Source organism: Macrobrachium rosenbergii, chromosome 32 (assembly GCF_040412425.1).
Source record: "Macrobrachium rosenbergii isolate ZJJX-2024 chromosome 32, ASM4041242v1, whole genome shotgun sequence".
Lineage (NCBI taxonomy): Eukaryota > Metazoa > Arthropoda > Malacostraca > Decapoda > Palaemonidae > Macrobrachium > Macrobrachium rosenbergii.
In genome coordinates this window covers 13,303,920-13,325,788 of record NC_089772.1, presented here as the reverse complement: position 1 = coordinate 13,325,788, position 21,869 = coordinate 13,303,920, and the positions used below count along the sequence as shown (strand labels likewise).

At 37.3% G+C, this 21,869-nt stretch overlaps 1 protein-coding gene across 11 annotated transcripts in view; it reads right to left on the bottom strand.

Moving 5' to 3' along the window:
• Positions 1 to 238: 238 nt before the first annotated feature.
• Positions 239 to 21,869, bottom strand: part of LOC136855720 (uncharacterized) — a 45,464-nt gene continuing 23,833 nt past the window's right edge. For 6 of the 11 annotated variants that reach the window (XM_067133052.1, XM_067133057.1, XM_067133056.1 and 3 more), the window contains exons 3-8: positions 17,298 to 17,365; positions 9,307 to 9,461; positions 7,036 to 7,122; positions 4,317 to 4,421; positions 2,290 to 2,617; positions 239 to 732 (exon numbers count right to left, since the gene is read on the bottom strand). In XM_067133052.1, coding sequence (XP_066989153.1) covers positions 2,437 to 2,617; positions 4,317 to 4,421; positions 7,036 to 7,122; positions 9,307 to 9,461; positions 17,298 to 17,365 — 596 coding nt within the window. In that variant the 3' untranslated portion in view covers positions 239 to 732; positions 2,290 to 2,436. Of the gene's footprint in view, positions 733 to 2,289; positions 2,618 to 4,316; positions 4,422 to 7,035; positions 7,123 to 9,306; positions 9,462 to 16,674; positions 16,792 to 17,297; positions 17,366 to 18,937; positions 19,039 to 21,869 lie in introns of those variants that run through there. The other 5 variants (XM_067133050.1, XM_067133060.1, XM_067133051.1 and 2 more) reach the window with 3 other exon arrangements.

The window sequence follows — 21,869 nt, the reverse complement described above, 5'->3', positions numbered from 1 at the left end:
ATTTTTCTTTTTCGTAATATAAAAAAATTTTGCAATTTTGTAAATATATATAAACTTCGATTTTTTTTTTTTTTTATATAAAAAAAATTTTTTGTATATATAAACTTTTCGATTTTTGTTGTTGAAAATCTTGCATAATTCTCGTTGTAAAAATTCATTACCAAAAATAAATTCATTACCAATTTTCATAATTTAATTATCCAGATTGAATGGTAGTATTGATTATATTCAGACTGCATTTGAATGGTATATATATATATTTAACCAAGATCACACAGAGCATTTGGGTGGTACAATTTAAAACATTTAACCAGGGTCACATAGAAGTCATATACTAAGAGGTCATATGCACAAAAATAGCTGCCCAAGACGGAATATAGATGAATCTCCTGTGACAGCTCACAGGAGATTAATAATGGGCTTCTGAAGCTCCTTACACTAAGCCTGTAAGGAAGGTTGCCATTTGACACTAGCATATCACCAATCTTTTACAGGCAGTTAAAATTTTGAGGTGGTCCAGTGGGGTAGCGAAGATTGGCCCTTAACACTTCCTCCCAAGTTAAAATTCTGAGGTGGTCCAGTGGGGTAGCGAAAGTTGGGAGGCCCTTAACACTTCCTCCCAAGTTAAAATTTTGAGGTGGTCCAGTGGGGTAGCGAAAGTTGGGAGGCCCTTGACACTTCCTCCACAACTGGCTGGGGATGGGGAGATTCCCAACCTCCATGTTGTAAATCCTGGAAAGAGAGAGGGACATATCAATAAATTCTGCTGGTGTCATGCAAACACAGTAACTAGACATGGTATACGACTCACTGTTTACTGCTGAGTACGATAGCTACTGCCTATACTGCTGCTATGGCACTAAGCAAGCAGATTAAAATCTGATTTTATTAATGCTGATAAAATGGTCCACTACGGGGGAACCATGCCATACAGGAAATGATGGTAATTACTGCTTTAATAATGCTACGTCCTATTTACTGCTTAGACCATGCTATGATAACAGACTTTTTAAGGAAGAATAGCGGAGAAAAGGAAGCTATTTATAGCCCTGAAAAACCCTATGGGTCTCAACGCTTGGTTTTGACTAAATCACATACTCCATTAAGCTATTTAGTATGAAACTTACTGGGGAAACAAACAGAAGCATTGAAATTTGAAGGAGAGAGATTTATATAAGACAAGATGCTGTTCTTTGAAAGGCATATAAAGAAAAAGATAATTTTTGAAAAAGAAATATCGAGAAACTAAAAACAGAGAAACAAATTTCCGAGACTTAAGGAAAGAGAAACATGTTTTCCTTAGTGGGAAAACAAGGTTTTTTTTGAAGGATAGAAAGGGTTCTCTAAGTTCGTTTCCGTTTCAGAAATAGAGAGAGAGAGGGGTGAAGGGATTTAGAAGAGATGTGTGTATGTGCAGAGAGAGAGAGAGAGAGAGAGAGAGAGAGAGAGAGAGAGAGAGAGAGAGAGAGGGAGGAGGGCTCAGGACAAGATATGTGGGCAGAGGAATGAAGGAGGCTTAGAAAATGGAAAACAGGGGAGAGAGAGAGAGAGTGGGGGGGGGGATGAATACAGACGTGATTTCTGTCAGCAGAAAGAGACAGAAGGCTACAGACTGATATGGGTGTGGGGAGAGAGAGAGAGAAGTAGGGGGTAAGAGATGTGTGACAGAGAACGAGTGTCAGGGGATGACAGACGAGGCATGGGAGAGAGAGAGGAAGGGTAGAATGAGTAATTCCCATATGAAAAGTTTTTTTTTTTTGTGAAAAGCAGAAAAACTGAACACTTTTTTAGGAAAATGATATAATAGAGAGAAAAAAAAGGACAATAATTACTATGCGAAAATAGTTTTTTGTAGAAGGCAGAAACACCAGACTTCTTTGTGGGAAAGACTGGTATTAAGCAAGAGATGGGGAGAGATACAAAGAGAGAATGAGAAGAGATGTGTGTGGCAGAGAAATAAGGAGAATAGGATTTAGAAAAAAGTTCTCAAAGTAAGAGGAGGTGAACAGAGGAGAGGAAATGATACAGGGGTACAGACTGATAATTGGTGTTGGGGGGGGGGCGAAGAGGGCGGTTTACACAAGTGATATGACAGAGAGAGAATAGGACAAAGAAATGAGAAATTAGGAAAGGACATATGGCTATTTTTCGTGCAACAGTAGGGGGCAAGCTGCTAAGAGCGAGAGAAAAAAGAAGTTGCAGACCTTTCATATGCACAGAGAACAAGTCTATTTTTTGTACATAAAAGTTGTCGAAAATTGCAAAGGGAAAGAGAGGTCACAAACTCACAGGTGCTGCGGCAGATGTTCTGACTTCGAAGGCCTTAAGAGGTTTTGGTGGGGAGGAGAGATGATCTTGACAAACAGAAGACCCTGGCAACGGTAACCTCCTTTCCCCTTCATCGATGGAACCTCTCGAAGCCCCATTGTTGTGACGTCACTTACGGGCTTCCATCAGCTTCTTCTTCAACAGAACGACAGTCATTTTTCCAAACATGGACCCGAAAGCCATTGAGATAATCAGATAGATGTTCATGGTCATGGCAATCAGCATGAGGAAGGTTGAAAACACGTAGATAAAGAACTGAAGGATACCTATGGAAACCCAGGATATCCATCTGAAATACAGGGAAATGATAAGAGGGCGATCAATGGTGAGGTGAAGGTGAGATGACTTATTGGCACCTACACCATTTCTACAGATTCTACTACAAACGACAGTTGTGTTTCATTCACCACTTTCACACTAACAGTACTTTCCACATGATGTTTATAAGCAAGTCTTTTCCATATATCTGTTGGTTTTTCAATGCCACAAAATTAAATTACATTACACTGAGAAATGAAAGGAACACTTACTTCAAAAGCAAAAATGTACCCAATACTTTCCTAAGAGCAAGCACCCGCTAATCGTTTTACAAGAAAACTCGTCAACCAGTTTAAGAAAAATCTCTTCACAGATGATTTGAATACACTCAAGCCAAGGACCCTCCTTACCAATATAACACAAGTATTCATAATTCACTATTTGCCTTCTAGTTTCTCAATTCAAGTGACAGTTAACATTTTCCAGTAAATAAATTTCAGTATATAAATTAGATTTCATGGACTGAGGGTTCCTAACCATTCAGAGACGCCTGCATACTAAATCAAATATTTCAAATTTCAGACAACTTAGTAACTTACCTTTGTTGCCATGAAGTGTTACTTCAATTGTGCCTTTATGCCAAGTCAAAAATGACAGACAGCCTCATGTCCTTATCAAGACTTGACCTGATTAAAGCCAAAACGATGGAAGGAAGGCAAAAGTGTAACGAGTATTCCGAAGCAATTCTCTTCAAAATGAAATCATTTAAGTCGAGGAAGGCTTGACAATGGAAAGAACTTCAGAGGTTAGCATATTGAGAGAAAATGTCACAGAACTGAGCAACCCAAGTAAAGATTCCACAGAGTAATATGAATTGTGGCTGGAAAGTATTTTAAAACTACCTGGAAAATGAAGGTCTCTCTTCTTCGCCTCAAAGGAACATTGGCCTAGAATCCAAAAACAGTCGTAATGATAGGGTGATTCAATCTCCTTGTGAGGGGAACAAAATATAGGAACCACAAAATCTGGGAAGCTTTAGTGACTGGAAATGAATAAAAGTGCTTAACACATCAAAAATAGCTAAATTCTTTGACAGATTTGAAACAAATTGCCAAGTAAATTCTCCCAGACAAAGTTGGTGTAAACTGCACCAAAAATGTTAAGAGAAGCAGGCGAGTGAATGTCTTTTTCCATACATCAAACTCTGGAAATGTTTTGGAGACCACATAAAATAGGTAAAAACTGCCTTGGAGGTACTGGAATTGACAAAGTTCCAGGATACTAAATCCAGACATGCTCCCACGATCAACAATCCAGAATTAACTTTTGAAACAGTGCCATTATGACACTGGGGCAAACTATGTACAATAATTAAATGAGAGCGGACGAGCTATGGACTGCACCCTCAACGAAAACAAGGGAAAGGGGGAGATTGTAGGCAATTCATATACACGAAGAGAAGCCTTGACCAAAGAACAAAACTCTGAAACATTATAGCAAATGACGAAAGAAGCATATACTGACCTAACAGTAACAACATGAAAATAGAAAGTGGGTTACTAAAGTGGACCGATTTCCCAAAAAATTACACACTTCCTCTGAGACATCATTATAAGCCTCAGATAAGGCCTGGTTCATCCAAATCTCAAACCACAATAAAGGAATCTACTCATTTTGAGGTACAAAGACAAGAAAAATAAATGTCCTATAAATCTATCTCTCTCTCTTACCCTTCTATATTCGATGGAGTTGTGACAACAAGGTGTGGTGAGGACTCTCCTCTGCTTGGTGAACCAGCATCATGGATTGTGTCATACTCCCTGCGTTCTCCAATGCTGAAACAGAGGACGAAATTGAGAAAACAAGACCATGACTTTATAAAGGAACATAACCAGCAATTAATTAGCTAAGCAATATCCATGAGAAATTCATCAAATATTTGAGGATTGTAATACCACTTACACTTCACCGTTACCTGAAATACCATGTACAAAAAATAAAAAAAAAATCTGATCTCATCCGGAGTTAGTGCTCTGAACACTTTGAAACGAACAAATATTTTTTTTTATCATGACTAATAAATAAAATATTTTTCTTTAAAACTCGGTTTTATTCAAATATATAAAAGGCACGACTATCTGGCAGTAATTTGTTGAAGAGATTAACGACTAGGAATTGTTTTTAAAACAATCTCGTAATTGAGAAGGTTTACCTTTCCTCGTAAAAAATATAAGCAAACTATACTACGTATTCCTCTTATACCTGCTAAGTAAAGGACAGTAAGTCGAAAGGCCTAGCACCACTCCGTTGTTTCACTTTCCTTCGTGTATTGCCTTTATTTATATATTCATCACGTTCCATATTGTCGTGATTCAGTTATACGTACCTTATCTTATCTGCACACAGTACCTAATATAAATGCATACAGAATATTTTAGAGTCAACATATTAAATGTATCTTCAAGATCAAAGCTGCAGTTCCCACTGATATAAAATATACTGACATCAATATCCAAAAAACACTTCCTAAGTGAAATGGGATGTCACATGGATTATTCGACGGATTAAAACCTTATTTTAGTTGTGTTATCAGGATCCTGGTGGCTATGTTCGAATTTACAGACCTTCGTAATCCCAAAGAAAGCGCCAACAAATATAAATAAAAAGTACCTTCATGGAAATCAACATAACTGTTTTAACGACGGTTAAAAATAATTTCCATTGAAAACAATTATAGATTATCTGTGTAACATCACATATTCTTTGCTTTCCATATAATTAAATTACTACGACATTACTTAAAAAACAAAGTATACATCTAAGGTTGTATTTTATAAAACCTAACTATAAAAAAGTTTTGGAAAACTATTGTGAACTTCCATCTAACTTCTACAACTCTTCCATACTTTAAGCAAACTCTACTGAACTGTATCCGCGCACTTAATGGTTTTCTAATAAGTAGAGTTAGAAAGAACACAGGTGTGCAGGTGCTGGGAGCTACTAATATTAGATAAGCAGTCATATGATTAGGTACATCGAGCTTTATCGAATCTTAATCGTTTCTGTTACTGCACCTGTGCTGATGGCACAAGTCTGGTATTTCCAAGTGCGTTTTAATATCAGTCTGATACCAGGTAACCAGCACACATCCTTGCAGGAGAGTTATATCTGATAGCAGTAGTGCCTCTATCATCAGAGTATAAAAGAATAATTCAGTATTGAAACTACGTCAAAAAGTAAAATTATGCCGCAGCCTACACTGATGATTTGCCTACAGTAATAAATCATTCAAAGGCGTGTTAAAGCTTCTGTAAAGTTATGCAAGCACAAGAGAATATCTGCTTCATAAAATACATCTTTAGTATTTCCATAATCACTCAAATACTGCAGTAGTTATCACTGAAACGGATGATTTGCTCAAAGGAATACTGCCCGGTCTTTGTTACATGGATTTTGTTAGTCAATAATTTTTTGTAAGACACAAATACAGCGTCAGTCTGACTTGGAATTGTAAATAAATGAAACTGTAAAAAGAATGTTTAATAATAAAATCTTACTATCAATTGCACTTAAGAGAATCACCATAAGGAAAATATGCGAGAACGCCAACATTTGAACGAGTGTGTGGACTCCTTAACAAATGTAGCTTACATGAACCAATTTCAGAGGTCATCTACACCACCATACGTCACTAGTGTTACAATCTGTGATAAGTCAACACAATTGGTGGACTGAACGTAAGTAGTGGAAGACAAAAAAATTGATTGGAACAGTAGGGTATAAATATTATCGAATACAACCAAAGGTATGACGCTAGAATATGCCATTTAATGGCATCAGTTTTACTTTAGATAAACTAATAAATTTTCTTTTTAAAGCAAAGACCGATAGGACGCGTAATACGATGCATTTATCTATCCAGACCTCACGAAATTAAAAACAAAATGGGAAAAAGTAAATGATAGACTTGCCTTTAAAGGACTCAAGATTAAAGAATATTAATCCTCATTAAAAATCATCAAGAAAATAGCAATGAATCTAGAAGAAACCTAAGTAAAAAAAATTCTCCTTAATTTTTCACAGAATGCAGGAATGCACCTACTAGACATAGATGTCTACAATATACGATATATGGATTCAATAATATGCTTAACAATTGTCCCTTTCTATAAAATTGCTCCCGTTTCACGGCAAAAATAAAAACCGACAATAAAATCGCATGAGCACAAAAGAAACACAAAAAAAATTCAGGCAACATTTCTGATGATAAACGAAAATAAAACGAAGATATTAAGTTAAATATATCACACTACCCGCACCTTTACAACTGCCTTCCTATCAGACATGTTCAGGGAACCAATCAGCGTTTGCGCAGAAGTCTAATTACCAAAGGGGGAAAAATGAAAGAGCATTAGCCTGTACTGAAAGTGACACATGGCCCATACCTACCATGCTGTCAAGCTACTGCACTGCTTGCATCCGCAGGAAGACCCCATCCCGGAACTCCCGCCAGAGTATTTGTTTTCCACCCACCACCTGCAGGAGGTCAGACAAGGTTAGTGAAATGCAATACAGATGTACAAATTCAGAATTTAGGCCAAAGGCCTAGCGCTGGGACCTATAAGGCCATTCAGCGCTGAGAAAGGGAAATTGAGAGCAGAAAGGTTTGAAAGGTGTAACAGGAGGAAAACCTCAAAGCAGTTGCACTATGAAACGAAATATCCGCCATCTTAGATCTTAAACTGTTTTTGCAACTGTTAATACCATGCATAAACTTGGGGCTGTCTGGGAGGAGCAAATCTCTAACTTTACTGACCTACGTAACCAAACACGTAAAATCTGTCCAAAATGGCCACGTCACCTTCCCTGTGATGTTTTACAAATTCCTGTTTTGGAAATATGCTCACATGAAAATACGGAAGGATCCTTACAATCCTTTCTGGTATATGGATTATTCATATAAAAATCATTAACAAAAATTATTTTTCACATCTTGAATTTTACCTTTAGGAAATAATTTAAGACAAAAAATATGAAAAAACACTCTTCTACAGTATATATTACTAGAGGTCGAGCTATCCAAACCTCATTTTTTAACTATTCATGACATGAAAAGTTAAACATTCAGTAACTGAACTTTACATAAAATCCTAATTGGCCATCAGTGGCAATAAGTCTCCGTTAACACAAGATTTGTCCCATATCATATCCGAAGATGATGACCAAAGTACGATTAAATGAGCACAAAACGCGAATCAAACAGAAGAGATGATTATAATCCTATACCCTGCCACTGGAACCAATCGGCCTTGTAATACGAGGTAGTTGGGTCGAAGGTAAACTACTAAAACTCGCCATTTTGTTACTCCCCGGTAAAAAGACCACTTTTTTATATATATCTACAGTAATTGGTATGCTTTCCTTGCTGTTCTATTAATCTTGGCTCATCCTAATTCCAAGTTTAAACGCTGTACTTTTTTTCTCTGAGCACACAGAAAATATCTGGCAAGTTCACATGAACTTGAGTCTAGGAAACCAAAACTCGAAATTAACATTTTTAGAAAGTTGACAGCCAAATATAACAGCACAGAAGCAAAACAGGCTAAATTTTAACTTTAAGGATGGTTAGCTGAGCTGGGGTGAGGCATGGGATCGAGACCTTACCTAACACATTTCTGTACACTGTAAAAATGAAACGTGTGAAAACTTTCATCGAAACTTATTGCTTGTTCGAATTCATTTTCTGCAGCCAATATGGACGCAGGAATTTACTCGTTCAAAGTCTTTACGTATAATTGCCTCTCCGGTGCCCACAATACAAGGAAAGGTGAAAAATGTGTAATATCTTTGACACTCATATGAACTTGCAATTCCCTCAGTAACCTAAGGCTTTTATCGTGAATGATTTGCAATATAAAAAGGGAAAAATATTGATGATTTGATGATGATAATGATGAGTATTTGTGTATAGATTACCATTACCTTACCCTGACAGGAGTACATGAAATCGAACAGCAAACTTTCCAGAATGACGCGTTCTGAGACACAAGGTTAGTCTGGACAAGAGCGTTGGGGTCTTTGCCTCCCAAGATTTATAAACTTGGTGCATCTAGAAATCCATTGCACAGAATAAGGCAATTTATGATTACTAATGGGTATGTGAGGAAAACGTGTTTATTATAAAAACGTTTTATTTTCACTGAAATATCCAATACTATGACCACGTTACAAGGGATACTTCAGAATTAGAGTTTTTCTTGATATTTTCTATCATACCGTATTCAGCAAAATAAGAACATATCTCCTGGAGAGGGCTTCATATTTTTCTAACAAAAATCACACTTTTTTTGCACGAAGATATTCATTGACAATATTTTCTGTAATGAGAAACTAATTTACTGGCAAAGCCAAGTAATTTAATGATTAGTTCATTTTCAAATCCAAAAGAAATGCTTTCATTCATGTAGGACTGTTTGACACTAAAATAAAGTACTTATGCTTTAGTGTGTAAAATGCTACGAAAATATTAATATTAATATATATCATTCAGATATATCAATAAGATCCGATGCATTAAAGACAAAAAAGTAATGGTATTTAAAAAAGAATTTCGACTTCTTTTCCCAATGCTTGTCTACCTCGTGCTGAGCCATTAATACCGTTAATATATTCTTAAAACTTGAAAAAAAATAGATAATAAAAACGAACGTATGAACTTACGAAAGAAGTCTGAAGAGTTCCAGCAGGGTAACAGATACAACAAGAATTATGCAGGCAAAGGTGAATGTTAATGGATTATCCGTGGACAAACTGGATAACAACAGCACCTCCCTTATCCCCCCATGTAAGAGGGGAACGTGCAACATTCCGAGCAACTGTGGAAAAAAGAATCTTTTAATAAAAACCCTTGCTAAAAGTTTCTAAGCTGGTCAGTCCAGTTTGGTGGCAGTCATTGTCGTTAGGTCTGTCACTCTCCCTGTCTCTAGTGGCGATCTTTAAAAATTTGCTGCTCACCATAACCTCGGATTTACAAAATATATCAGCATGATAGCAAAATAAACCAATCTATGACAACTATATGGTTGACTGTTGGTTAGTAACGTAAGGAAAGGCAAATACCTTGAAAAAGACAACTAAATCTATAAACCAAACTTGAAACCCTCCCATAAAAACACTTGAATCTTCCACTGTTAGGTAAATTATTTACTTAAATTCTTTGGTCAAGAAGCATTCAACTCAGAAAAAAAAAATCCTGCCAAAACCTTAATTAAAGACTACAGAAATGAGAGATTTTGTTTGTTATCCCTAAGAAGACTGGGAGTCATTTTAAATTCAACTAGTCCTGCCTGTTCCATTTGGTACGAAACAAACACAAAGTCAACCTCTCTCTGACTGAGGAAAGCTGCTCTCAGCAATAGGAGCTTCTCAAATTCTTCTACCAAACACATCAGTCCTAAGCATACTGTGATTTCAATTTTTAAGGAAGCTGTAATTCACTATCATCAAAAGCTGTTTATTGAGAAACATCCTCAAATAGGCATAAGTAATCAGAAACATTATATCCATATTCTACTCAAGGACGGAACTTTGAGAGCTGTGACTGGCCATCAGTGTAAGGTACAGGTTGTGCTGATGGATTAATGAATGAAAAACAGTTTCTTGCAAAGACAGAAAAAATATCATTAATAAAATAAAAACTGCAGTTTTTTCCTTATTAGATAGATGGACTAAGTTTATGCTACCCTTATCATCAACGTTTAGTACTCAACGTTGGGAAGGTCTGCTATATTTCAAAGCCCTAACCCAACCTTATCAGGTCTAGTCATCGTCTCATATACATGGTGCCACGGTCATGTGGGTATCAGTGTTTCTGCTTCACATATTAAGTGATTCTAGTCAATTAAAAAAGAGAAAATGAGGAATTCATATTTTATACTAGCATCCTGTGACAAAAACTTCCCCAAGGAATCAGTTTTCCATCCTAAAACTGACACCATAATATGCAGAATGATAAATCTTGTGTCTGAATAGTTAATCCAAGGAACACCTGACGTTAAGACAACCTGAACCTTCTACGTATTTATGAAATGTAAGATGAAGAGAAGTTAGAAGCCATGAGTACATATAGTACTTTTGAGTGACATTTGGCAACCTTCATTTTGGAGATTTGTGCAGTGGTTTCTGCAGTGTTTCACTGGCTTAAGGCAGGGGATCTGTTCCAGCACTGTGCCATAAGTTGATTTTCGCCAGAAGTTGGTTTTTCACTGTTATCAGCGCTTCAACGGCACTTACTGCACCGTAACTCGAGGCTGCATAAGTTACAGCACCGTAAGCGCCGTTAACTTGATGCCTATTCTTGCCATTAGTGCCGTCAACAGCCTTACGGTGCCGTAACTTGATGCAGCATCAAGTTACGGCGCCGTAAAACGCCGTTAACGGCGCTGAAAAGGCACCGTAAGATCGAATCTGCTGTAAGTCGCTGTCGCTGTAAGTTGGTGATGCACTAACAGCAATCTAGGTAGGTTAAGCATGTTGGGGGAGATTTCAGCCTTGGTTTGTTGTGTGAGGTTAGGTTTGAAAAACATTAGCTATGATGCTGCATCCAAGGCGAGATATGGTGGGTGTGTGAGTTCTTCACGACAAAGTAGGATGGTACAAAATGAGAGATGTTAGGTTCCAGTAGGTTAAGTTTGGACATACCCATTTTACTTTTTTTCTCTCCTCTCTACTCACAGTAAACAAGGAATATGTTTATGCCATTATTGTGTGTCTTGCTTTTAATTTAATATTACTACTAGCTTCTAGTTTTAAGCTTACGGAGGGATAGTAATAGTTAACTAATTAAAGACAATAAGTGTATATAAGAAAAATGCGATGATATCACGGCAGTAGAACCCTGAGGATAAAAATAATCCTAGGTAAGATACTGTATTGGGCCAGAGCTTAAAACACATATTAACCAGGTGATTACAGACAATGATCGACTTGCTGTATACTCTTGAGTTTTATATAATTTTCCTTTCACTTAATTCATGTTCAGTTGTAAGTCAATCTAAACTTATATGTTCCCCACAGAAGTGATCTCCGTAATGCTTCATTATTAATTTAAACATTAAACAGAATTGATTTTATTTGCATTAAATACAATCTATCAGAGTAAAAGGTGAAAAGCATATGACGTAAGATTGATGACAAGAAGACGGTCATTAGATAAATATATATATATATATATATATATATATATATATATATATATATATATATATATATATATATATATATATATATATATATATATATAATATATATAAAATATGTATGTATATATATATATGTGTGTGTATATATACATATATATACACACAGCAGTTAGGAAGGAGTTTAAAACTGAGAATATTTTGTTTACCCTATTACAATGAACTTTGTCATCTCCCTAAATTACTGTGAGAATTTAACATAAACGTTTTTAAATATAACCGTATCAGAACCTTTCTGATAAAGAACAAACAAAGTGACGTAGGATGTATATATTGTACTCCACGTACAGGCTGTGATAAAGTGTACCTGGGACAGACTAGGAAAACTCGTTACACAGGGATTTCCCAGCATCTTTATATAATGTACGAACCGGCAACCAATCTACTGGCGTTATTATTCATGTGAGAGCCGAAGGCCATGTAATAAACTGGAAAGATACGACAACACTGTATAAATCTAATGATATTTTAGAAAGACTAATATAATAGAATCATGTTTTATTGATAAAATTAATAATATGAACCTCAGGCCTGGATTTTATAAAGTTGTTATGGAAAATGATATATTCAAAGAACCGACAATTGAAAGAGTTTTTTCCCTCGTAAGACAACGAAGTAATTATTCTCCATAACAGTGGGCTGCTTGATGTATTACCTAATTTGTAAATGCTAGCAATTGGATAGTTGATCTTTACTCTTGTTTATGTAATTTTTTTTACCAGACGAATGTAATGTTACAGTAGTGTACTTTTTCTTCTCTCTGTTACTGCAATCAGGTCCTGAAATAATGACGAAAGCTCAGGGTCTACCATCTTTCCTTCCACCTTTTCCTGCAAGCACTTCTTCTTATTATATATATATATATATATATATATATATATATATATATATATATATATATATATATTTGCTTTCGTAATCTGCTTCCTCTAGCACGGGTCTGACGTAAGCCCATGGAAATACCTTTTGTTCGTTTAAATAATCTAATTCAGAACCATTATTTCTTGTCGTAATGTTTGACGCACAATACATTACATTACCTTCGTTATATTATCTCTTACCATTTAACTGACTCTTGTAAACGACTGTCCTGTAATATAGTAATTTTCCAAAGCATCATTTGCAATGAAAAAATTCTGACAAGGGTGTGAAATATTTTCGACAGTAATCCCAAACAAATTAAAGGTTGTATATGAAACATCACGTAGGAATCAGGCTAACAACACGAGCCTACAATACAACCCCTACTGCTACTCTAACCCCATTTAATCCTAGTTTTGTTGTCTTTGCTCTTTTTGTTGTCGCGTCTTCATGATTGGCCTCGTCCTAACCACTCTTTTAACAGCAAGCTTGTCATCTCTCTACGCTCTCTTTTCTTTACCATCCTCTAATGAAGAGGGAATAGTATGAAGGCGACTGATTCCTATAATAAAGAGAAGTCGTACAGTACAGTAACCAGTCAAGTCTCGTGAGATGTTACAAAATTCTTAGTAAATTGTCAGGATTAACCTTTATACAATTGATATAAATGCCGATGAACTCTCCTCCGACAACCTCCAGTGTTATAAGGAAGTGACAGACTTTATACGGGATGTTTAAAATCGAAAGAGATAAAAAAAAAGATAGGTAGAAAACAGCAATTCACTGCCAAAGAGGAAAATTACATGAACGCGCGCTATTTTGAGCACCTCTGTAACAACGTGAGGCAATTACTTCCTCGATTTTTTTTCCTTTCCTCTCTCGTAATGAGAAACACCTTGACGATAAAGAGTTGAAAAACACAGAAGGGCTGGAAAACGCCACCGAACAGCCCCTTCCCCAAAGGCGAATTTGGGAAAGCGGTTGCATAACGAAGGCCTTTTGTCAAAGCGCTCATGAGAAAATTGCGTGGTCATGCCTGCGGCGCCGGTTCAACAACTCAAGGACGCAATTACTTTTCGTAGCGACAGGCACCTTCTGGTTAAACTTTTGCCTCTTTCGTCGCATTATTGAGATATTCATTTAATATATTTTATCCGGCATCCAAAACGCTCGTTCATTAAGCGTAGTTTCTGTCCTTTGGCATATTATTCGATCTCACTGAACCACGACTGATTTGAATCTTCTCGATAATGATAAAATCCGAGTGGACCTCTCTTGTTTGTCCGTCCGCCCCAGGTGGGGGCGTGGTAGGTAGGGGATGGAGAGGATAAGGGGGGGGGAGGTGACACATCAACCCACCCCCTGCAAACCGGATTGCCCGCCCCGGGCGGGGGCGGGATGCACTTTCCCGAGATGCAACAGAGTACCGGGACCTTTCCCTGAAAAAAAGCGGGCGCCATATCTTATAAACTAACCATAGAATTTTCTTGAAAATAATCTCATTATGTTTCCCACACCTAAATTACTAATTAGATATGTCTATATATAATTTAATTTAATCTAATCTAATCTAACCTAACCTAGGGTCATGGCAAAAAAAAAAACCGGGCTGATGCAATACTAGCATACCTCTCAGGACTTTGCCTGGGGGGTGGGGGGGCCGGTTAGGTAGGGCCATATACTCTTCCCGGAAGAGCGCTTTAAAGCAGTTCAGAATATACCGGGATGAAAACATATAACGATATATTAATGATAATGATATACAAGGACGAGTACTTACTGTGAAGTGAACTAGTAAGAGCTGATTAATTTTTTCTGCATAGCACGTATGAAATGGTGAACTTGATAAGGAATTACAATACCACATTGAATTATTTTACTGTTGAACGTTAAAATACAAATGAAAAGATAAAGTTTTTAAAAATATTGAGTGACTGTTTATAAAAATACTTCAGGTACAGTTATTCACTGCGAATTAGATGTATAACGTAATCCTTATAAGGAAAAGCCTCATTATTAACAATAATTCCTTCAAGTGCCGAATTTCAGTTCATGTATAAACGTCGATTAAAAAAAAACCGTTTAAAGGTGAAATACCAAATTTTGAAGATAATTTGTAATTTTCCAAGATAAATAAACCAGGATCTCTTTTTATATGAGATTTCTGGCGCGAGATGGAATGGTCGTTGAAGCTTGGTAGCAAGATGTTTGTTTAACTAGTGGCTAACAGGCATGTGGTGTGTTTCCGCAAATTTGTCTCTCTCTCACTTTTTCCTCAAGCAGACATGGACTATTGCTTGGTCGAAGCAATAGCTCTGGTCTGTGTATCTACGAAAAATAAAAATCATCCTTAAAAAATTTTGTACTTTTTCCTAGGACGCTCACTCCTGAAGTGGGGAAGGTCACCTCATGGAATTAAATGGCGCTGCGCCGAAATCATGCAAGGTCGTGAACCCCTGCCATGTCCCCGTAAGTCTCCTCTTATAAAGACAGACAGAAAGGACAGTCAAACAGATTCCTAGTCCTATGAATGAACAGGACTGGGCTCACTCCTGTAGCCTCCTATACAGCCCTTAGCTCACAATGTCAAATTAGATTCTAGGAGAGGTTTAGGGAATCTTGTCTCAGTAATACTTTCTCCAGCTAGTGTTATTCATCCTCTTGTATACACTTTGCTCTCATTATTTGTTTTACCTTTACCTACGCCTGTCTTAGGGCCCATGTCTTTAGATAATGAAGCATTCTGCTAAGCAGCCTTTGTAAATCTCCTGGTGGTCTACTGTTTGAAAACAGCATCATCCGCATAATCTAGGTACTGCGGTGTTCTACTGCTTAAAACACCATCATGTTCAGAACTCCAAGTCTGTCCTTTCTCTATCATTACCCCAATCTAAATCCTTTCTTCCATCTCAAATAACTTCATTTTAATTATAAAATCCATGAGAACGGCAAACATTAAAGGTAATGGAACATTTCCCTGTGGCACGCAACTATTTATCGTTATCATGTACACTGTTTAAAATAAAAGACAAATGGTAAATTAAAACGAGGTTGGAAAATTCCCGAAGAGACAGGTAGACTTAAATTCTCAACAGATACTACTTTGGCTTGTTATCTCCGCGTCACCTACTCCTAGGTGCTAGTACTAAACCGTGGCCGAAGCTCCTTGGGACGCCATGTTTAGTACTAGCCCCTAGGGGATCGAAGTATTATATACACCCATTTCTAGTGTGGTTGATAAATTTATATTGATAAACGGTATCTTCGTGCGGCCGTCCACTTTACATTTACCATACGGTGTTTAGTACTAGCGCCTCGGAGTAGGCGACGGGTAGATAAGCCTAAGTAGCGGCCAGATTTTGTCCTAGAGCCATTCATCAGCGACTGCACAAGTTACTCAGTCATGGGGCGATCCCTTTTCCATTAAAAAAAACAACGTAACTTAAAAAATCCAGATGGAATTCGGGTTAAGATGGGCCTATAAGCGACATTATTATTTTTTTGTGAAATGTGATGGCTTAATTACTGTCCAAACTGAAGTGCTGTGGTGTAATTTGCTAAAAAGAGATGACTGTTTCAACAATCATCTACAAAACCGATCTCAAGCATTTGGCAACATTATCATAAATACCTTTGCAGCTACACTGAACGGTCAGGGCTTATTTTGCAGTCCAGAATAAATCAAAGCTGTGTAAAATGCTCAGGAAAATTAAGAACACTGAGATCTAGCAATCAATAAACTATTGACATGGTCCTAACTTACCACAGTTGAACCTCGTATCCCAAAGACTGAACCACTTACACTGATCTACCCCAAAACTCTGAACCGGCGGCAGCCCTATTTTGTATGAGTGAAGAGCAAACAATTGCTTCGTGAGTTGCAAATCCTACGTCCTGCACTCTTTGATATTCAAGGCCACCGATTATGCACTGATTGTGATTAAAAACAACAAGGTGCCCGGAACAACACCTCTGGAATCCTGGGGAGGGTGGACTTGCGGGCAGTCAGAGCAAGACAACCAGTTCTTGAGCCGGGCGCTTGAAAACTGGGGAATGAGGAGGACAAGTACATCTCCCAAACACCGGAGTTTCGAAATTAAAAAAAAAAAAAGAGAAGTTATGACAAAGATAATGAAGCATCACAACAACTCAAGAAGTTGTCTACAGTCATATCCACTATGAAGGTGAAAATATCTGCGTGTTTCATATCATTTTCCAACATGACCTTCTTCGTCCTGCACAAAGCTTCCTAAAGCACTCGGCAGTTGCTACGTCGCCCCAACAGCTGAACGAGTTTTCGAGGGAAACTGAAACATTTCGTAACAGACGAATCAACTTCGCGTCTTGGAAATTCTCCTTGAATTCAAAAGAAACTTACTAAAACTACTGGAAGTAATATTACTGATGACATCGAGAAGTAGTTCCAGTAAAACCATTCAAACAATCTCCCTTGAGACGTCAACAGAGAAACTACATTACATAAGACAACATCAGTACCATATGAAGCTGGGGTTTTCCCTGATAAAGGGGCACGAGTTAAATTATCCACAACTCAGTATAGGCCTATATATATATATACATACATATTCTTACCTTTTCTTCCTCTCCTTTCCCTATGTCATCGAGAAAAGAAGGGACGTGATGCTCGCTGTGGGACACAGCTGTTGAATATATGAAAATACTAAGCGTTAATAATAGCAGACAATAACTACCTGATTTTTACCGAGCATAATATTTACAGTACTTGTGAATGTACTTTATACACTTTTATATATATATTTGTATATTATATTATATATAGATATATATGTATATATAACAACAAGAGCCCATAAAAACACCAAAAAGGTAGAAAGTGAAAGCTATATTGAATTTTATATGATCTAGTACTTGCTCTGATAAACTATATAACGGAACACATTAACTCTGATGAAAGTGCAGGTATGTATGTACACGAGAGAGAGAGAGAGAGTGACCAGTTGATTACTTTAGTACAAGGCAAGGGTACTCTATGCTTTACTGGCTATAAATCACGTTTTGTAGACTGATACGACAAGACAGGGTATGAAATACGTAGCCCAAGCTAGTGGCTTTACTGATGATAATGAGGATATAAATCACGTTTTGTAGACTGATAAGACAAGGCAGGGTATGAAATACGTAGCCCAAGCTAGTGGCTTTACTGATGATAATGAGGACAAAAAAGGTCGAATAATGAATACTGATGTAGATGAAGGAATATTGGAGGTGATTCATATACTGTATGAATACAATGAACGAAAGAAGAGGTGAGGCACGGAATACTTGAGGCAAAAAACTCTGCAAAAGGTTTGATGGAGAAGAGAGTGTTGTCTTTGATGCAAAAGTGATTGTTGAACTACTTGTTCTCTACGAATGCAAAGGACGAGAGATAGGGAACTACGATAAGGCTAGAGGGCTGCAAATTGGTATGTTGATCATCCACCCTCCAATCATCAATCTTCTCAAATTGCAGCCCTCTAGCCTCAGCAGTTTTGATTTTAGTTAAAGTTAAAGTTAGCCACGATCGTGCCTCTGGCACCTCAACACCACAAGGCCACCACGGCCGGCTGAGAGTTTCATGGGCCGCGGCTCATACAGCGTTTTTTACTTAATATGTTGTGAAGAGTGCAAACAACTCAGAAATTCTGGGAGGATGCAAGAGAGAGAGACTGAGAAAGTAGTGAGTAGGTGAAGAGGAAATGACCACACAGTACAGGACAGACGTCAGTGGCAAATATAAAAGAATGGTCACCTTACACTGACCAATCGAGAATGAAACCCTCCACCCCCCCTACATTATGTTCCACAACAGTAGCCACTTCATACACACACACACACATGCATACACATTCATACATAATAATAATAATAATAATAATAATAATAATAATAATAATAATAATAATAATAATAATAATAATAATAATAATGTTTATTTTTTTTAATTGCTATATTTTTATGAATATGTCGTCTTATCAGTTTAGACATTAATCATTATCGAAAGCTGTTTTTACACGGATTTTAACACACCCTCGTTTATATGTAATAAACAAACTCACCCGGATACCTGAAAATCCATCACTGCATAACATAACACTCAGATATTCCACTTCATCCTTACCTTCTCTAAACTCTTTTGCAATTTCTGACATTCTCAAGCCGTTCTCACCTTCCCCTAACTTTACGTTGCCGTTCACTTATTTTAATCGTACCTTCTCCGTGTGAATCCTCTTCGTTCAACATTCGATAAAGACCGAGGCGTAAGGCAGATGCGTCTGGAATTGCTATTCCGTGCTTAGCGACTGCAATAGCTTATCTGATGCTCGAATAAAATTCCCGTGCTCCATCGAGCGCAGTCGAGAATGCAAGCACAAGTGGACAGTGTCCGAAACATTAAGGTTTTGCTGAACTGTCAAAAAAGATGTCTCCCGTCAGCTTGCTCTATGAATGTGTACAGATGCTGAAAGTGTTTACTTCAGAGACGCTTATACGATTTCCCAATCGTCAGCGCTCGACACGATTTGAGAGAGAGAGAGAGAGAGAGAGAGAGAGAGAGAGAGAGAGAGAGAGAGAGAGAGAGAGAGAGATACACTGTAGGACAAAGAAATTCCCCCCCTCAGTATCTTAAGTCTTCCACATATCAGTAAATCTTCGATATTTGCGACTGGCTCTTTAAATAATTCTGGACACCTTGGCCGTCTGAATATTTTCCATTCGTCCTAATGTCCCCCAGACTCGAGAACTCCAAAAAACTTTGTTCAAACCACATTTTAACTGACCTTGCGGCGGAGCTAAATTCGTTAAGCTTCGAGGAATGCCTTCCGAAGTTCCTACCCGAGTATTTATAAATCGGCCACCTGCCGCTTCCCAAACAGTTCAAAGTTATCAGCTTATCTCTTACAAAACTCACAAGTGACAAGTTTGTGAGTGACCCATCATGCATTAATATTAAAAAAAGAGCAATATATTTCAGATTACTATTTCCATAATACAATATACACTGAATATTGGATCGGAATTGGAATTAGAATATAAAGTTTAGGCCTAGGTAGGTCTGAAAGGTGTAACAGGAGGAAGACCTCAAAGCAGTTGCACTATGAAATTAATTGTTTATTTCCTCGATTACATCGAAAACGTCACTGGCTTCTAATAATACATAATTTATATATATGAGAGAGAGAGAGAGAGAGAGAGAGAGAGAGAGAGAGAGAGAGAGAGAGAGAGAGAGAGAGAGAGAGACTTCCATCATTGCAGAGCTCTCTGAGATCCCCAAACTAGCATGTGCAGTGATGCCAACTATCATGCTCCAGAATGCCCTCAATCGTCAGGCAGAAATCCCCAGAATTCCAAATTTTTCTTATATTATTTCCTGTTTCATAAGAAACGTTAAAACAAATATGAAATTAGATTATAAAGTATATTTTAGAGAGTTGCATGCCAGCAGTACAGGAACCTCAGGTATTTAAATCAAATAAAAAGAATAAGCCCTTAAAAAAAGTTTCTTTTTTTCTGCAATGAGGCTATTTAAATTTCTATTATAGGTACCATCTATGGTTACCTCGACCACCTGCAATTTACCAAAAATAACTAATTTACATATATAAAGTTTATATATGTAAATTAAGTAACATTAAATATCACAAAAGCTGCCAAATTCCCATAATTTCGAGACATTCTCCCCACTCAGGCCGTTGTTTCCCTAAATCTGGGGGAAATTCCCCGTGGTTGGCAACACTGCGCAATTGTGCATCTCGTTTACGCTTCACGATAAGCTTTGTTCATCGTGGCTGATTCTCAGTATTTTAACAAACTGTATTTTAACAAACTGTCCTCTTAACCAAACTGAATGTCGAGAATGCGAAGGATGTTTACCCGCAAAAATCAACCAGACTATTGCTTGTGGTTAGAGAATTCGTAACCTCAACAATTAGTTGATGGGGATATCTTTAACAAGGATTTCGTTAGGGTTACCAAGTGACCTTTTTTTATCTCTTTTTAAACTGATAAAACTAAACATGTGCCGTTTCCTTATCCCTCTTTTATCTTTTGTTTATTATTGTTATTTTTCTTAATTATCTTCAACATGAATCTTGCTCTAGACACTTGGTTTAATTAATGGACGCATTGCAACCCACTTACTTTCCTGGGAAATCACGTTTGTATGGGGGTGGCGTCGCGTCAGTCGCCCTGTTGGCATTACCAAAAGGGAGCTGCACCTTTTTTGCTTTTCTTCCTTTCACGCCTCTCCCTTCAGTCTAGCTGTCCATCCTCTCTAGTAATTACTTCTTGTTCCAACTGTGGGGTTTTCAACCAGTTCCATCTCTGTTTGTATGTTAGTTCATAAATTTGCTCCGAATTAAGATGGAAGTCGATCGGATTTCCAAAAAATACTTCGACAAAGAACATTTTTTTTAGCAGGGAAGCAGCGAGTCCAATTAAAACCTTTATATCCCATTTTCATTCTTTCATCAATTCGCTTCTTAAGAAATTAATAGTCTCTCAGTGTTCCCATTGAGACTTAAACCTTCAGAATAAAGAATTTATGCCAAAGGCCAACCACTGTCACCTATGAGGTCATTCAGCGCTGAAACGGAAATTGGTAGTAAAAGGTTTGAAAGGTGTAACAGGAGGAAAACCTCTCAGCTGCACTTTGAATCAACTGTTAGGAGAGGCTGGAAAGTAAGATGGAAAAGAATATGAACGGAGGTACAGTAAAACGAACGAAAGGGGTTGCAGCTAGGGGCCGAAGGCTCGCTGCAAAGAACCTTAAGTAATGCCTACAGTATTAGAGGATTCTGGATCAGCCAATCGGCAACTAGTTCTATAACTTAACCCCTGTGGGAATCGGCCCTCACCCTGAGAAGTCGCCTGGTGGGTCCAACACGTTTTCCTGAATTACATTTTGGACAATTTATTGCACTCACAGACAACGTCAGACGACATCAAAGGCGGTATAGCCGGTCCTTAAATCTGAAAAGAGCCTATATTTATTGGGTTCTTCAGTATCAGTTTAAGATCGATGGCCCAAATATATATTTTTGGGACGATTTTAATGAAATTCCTCCGAAATATGTCCTCATATATATATATATATATATATATATATATATATATATATATATATATATATATATATGTGTGTGT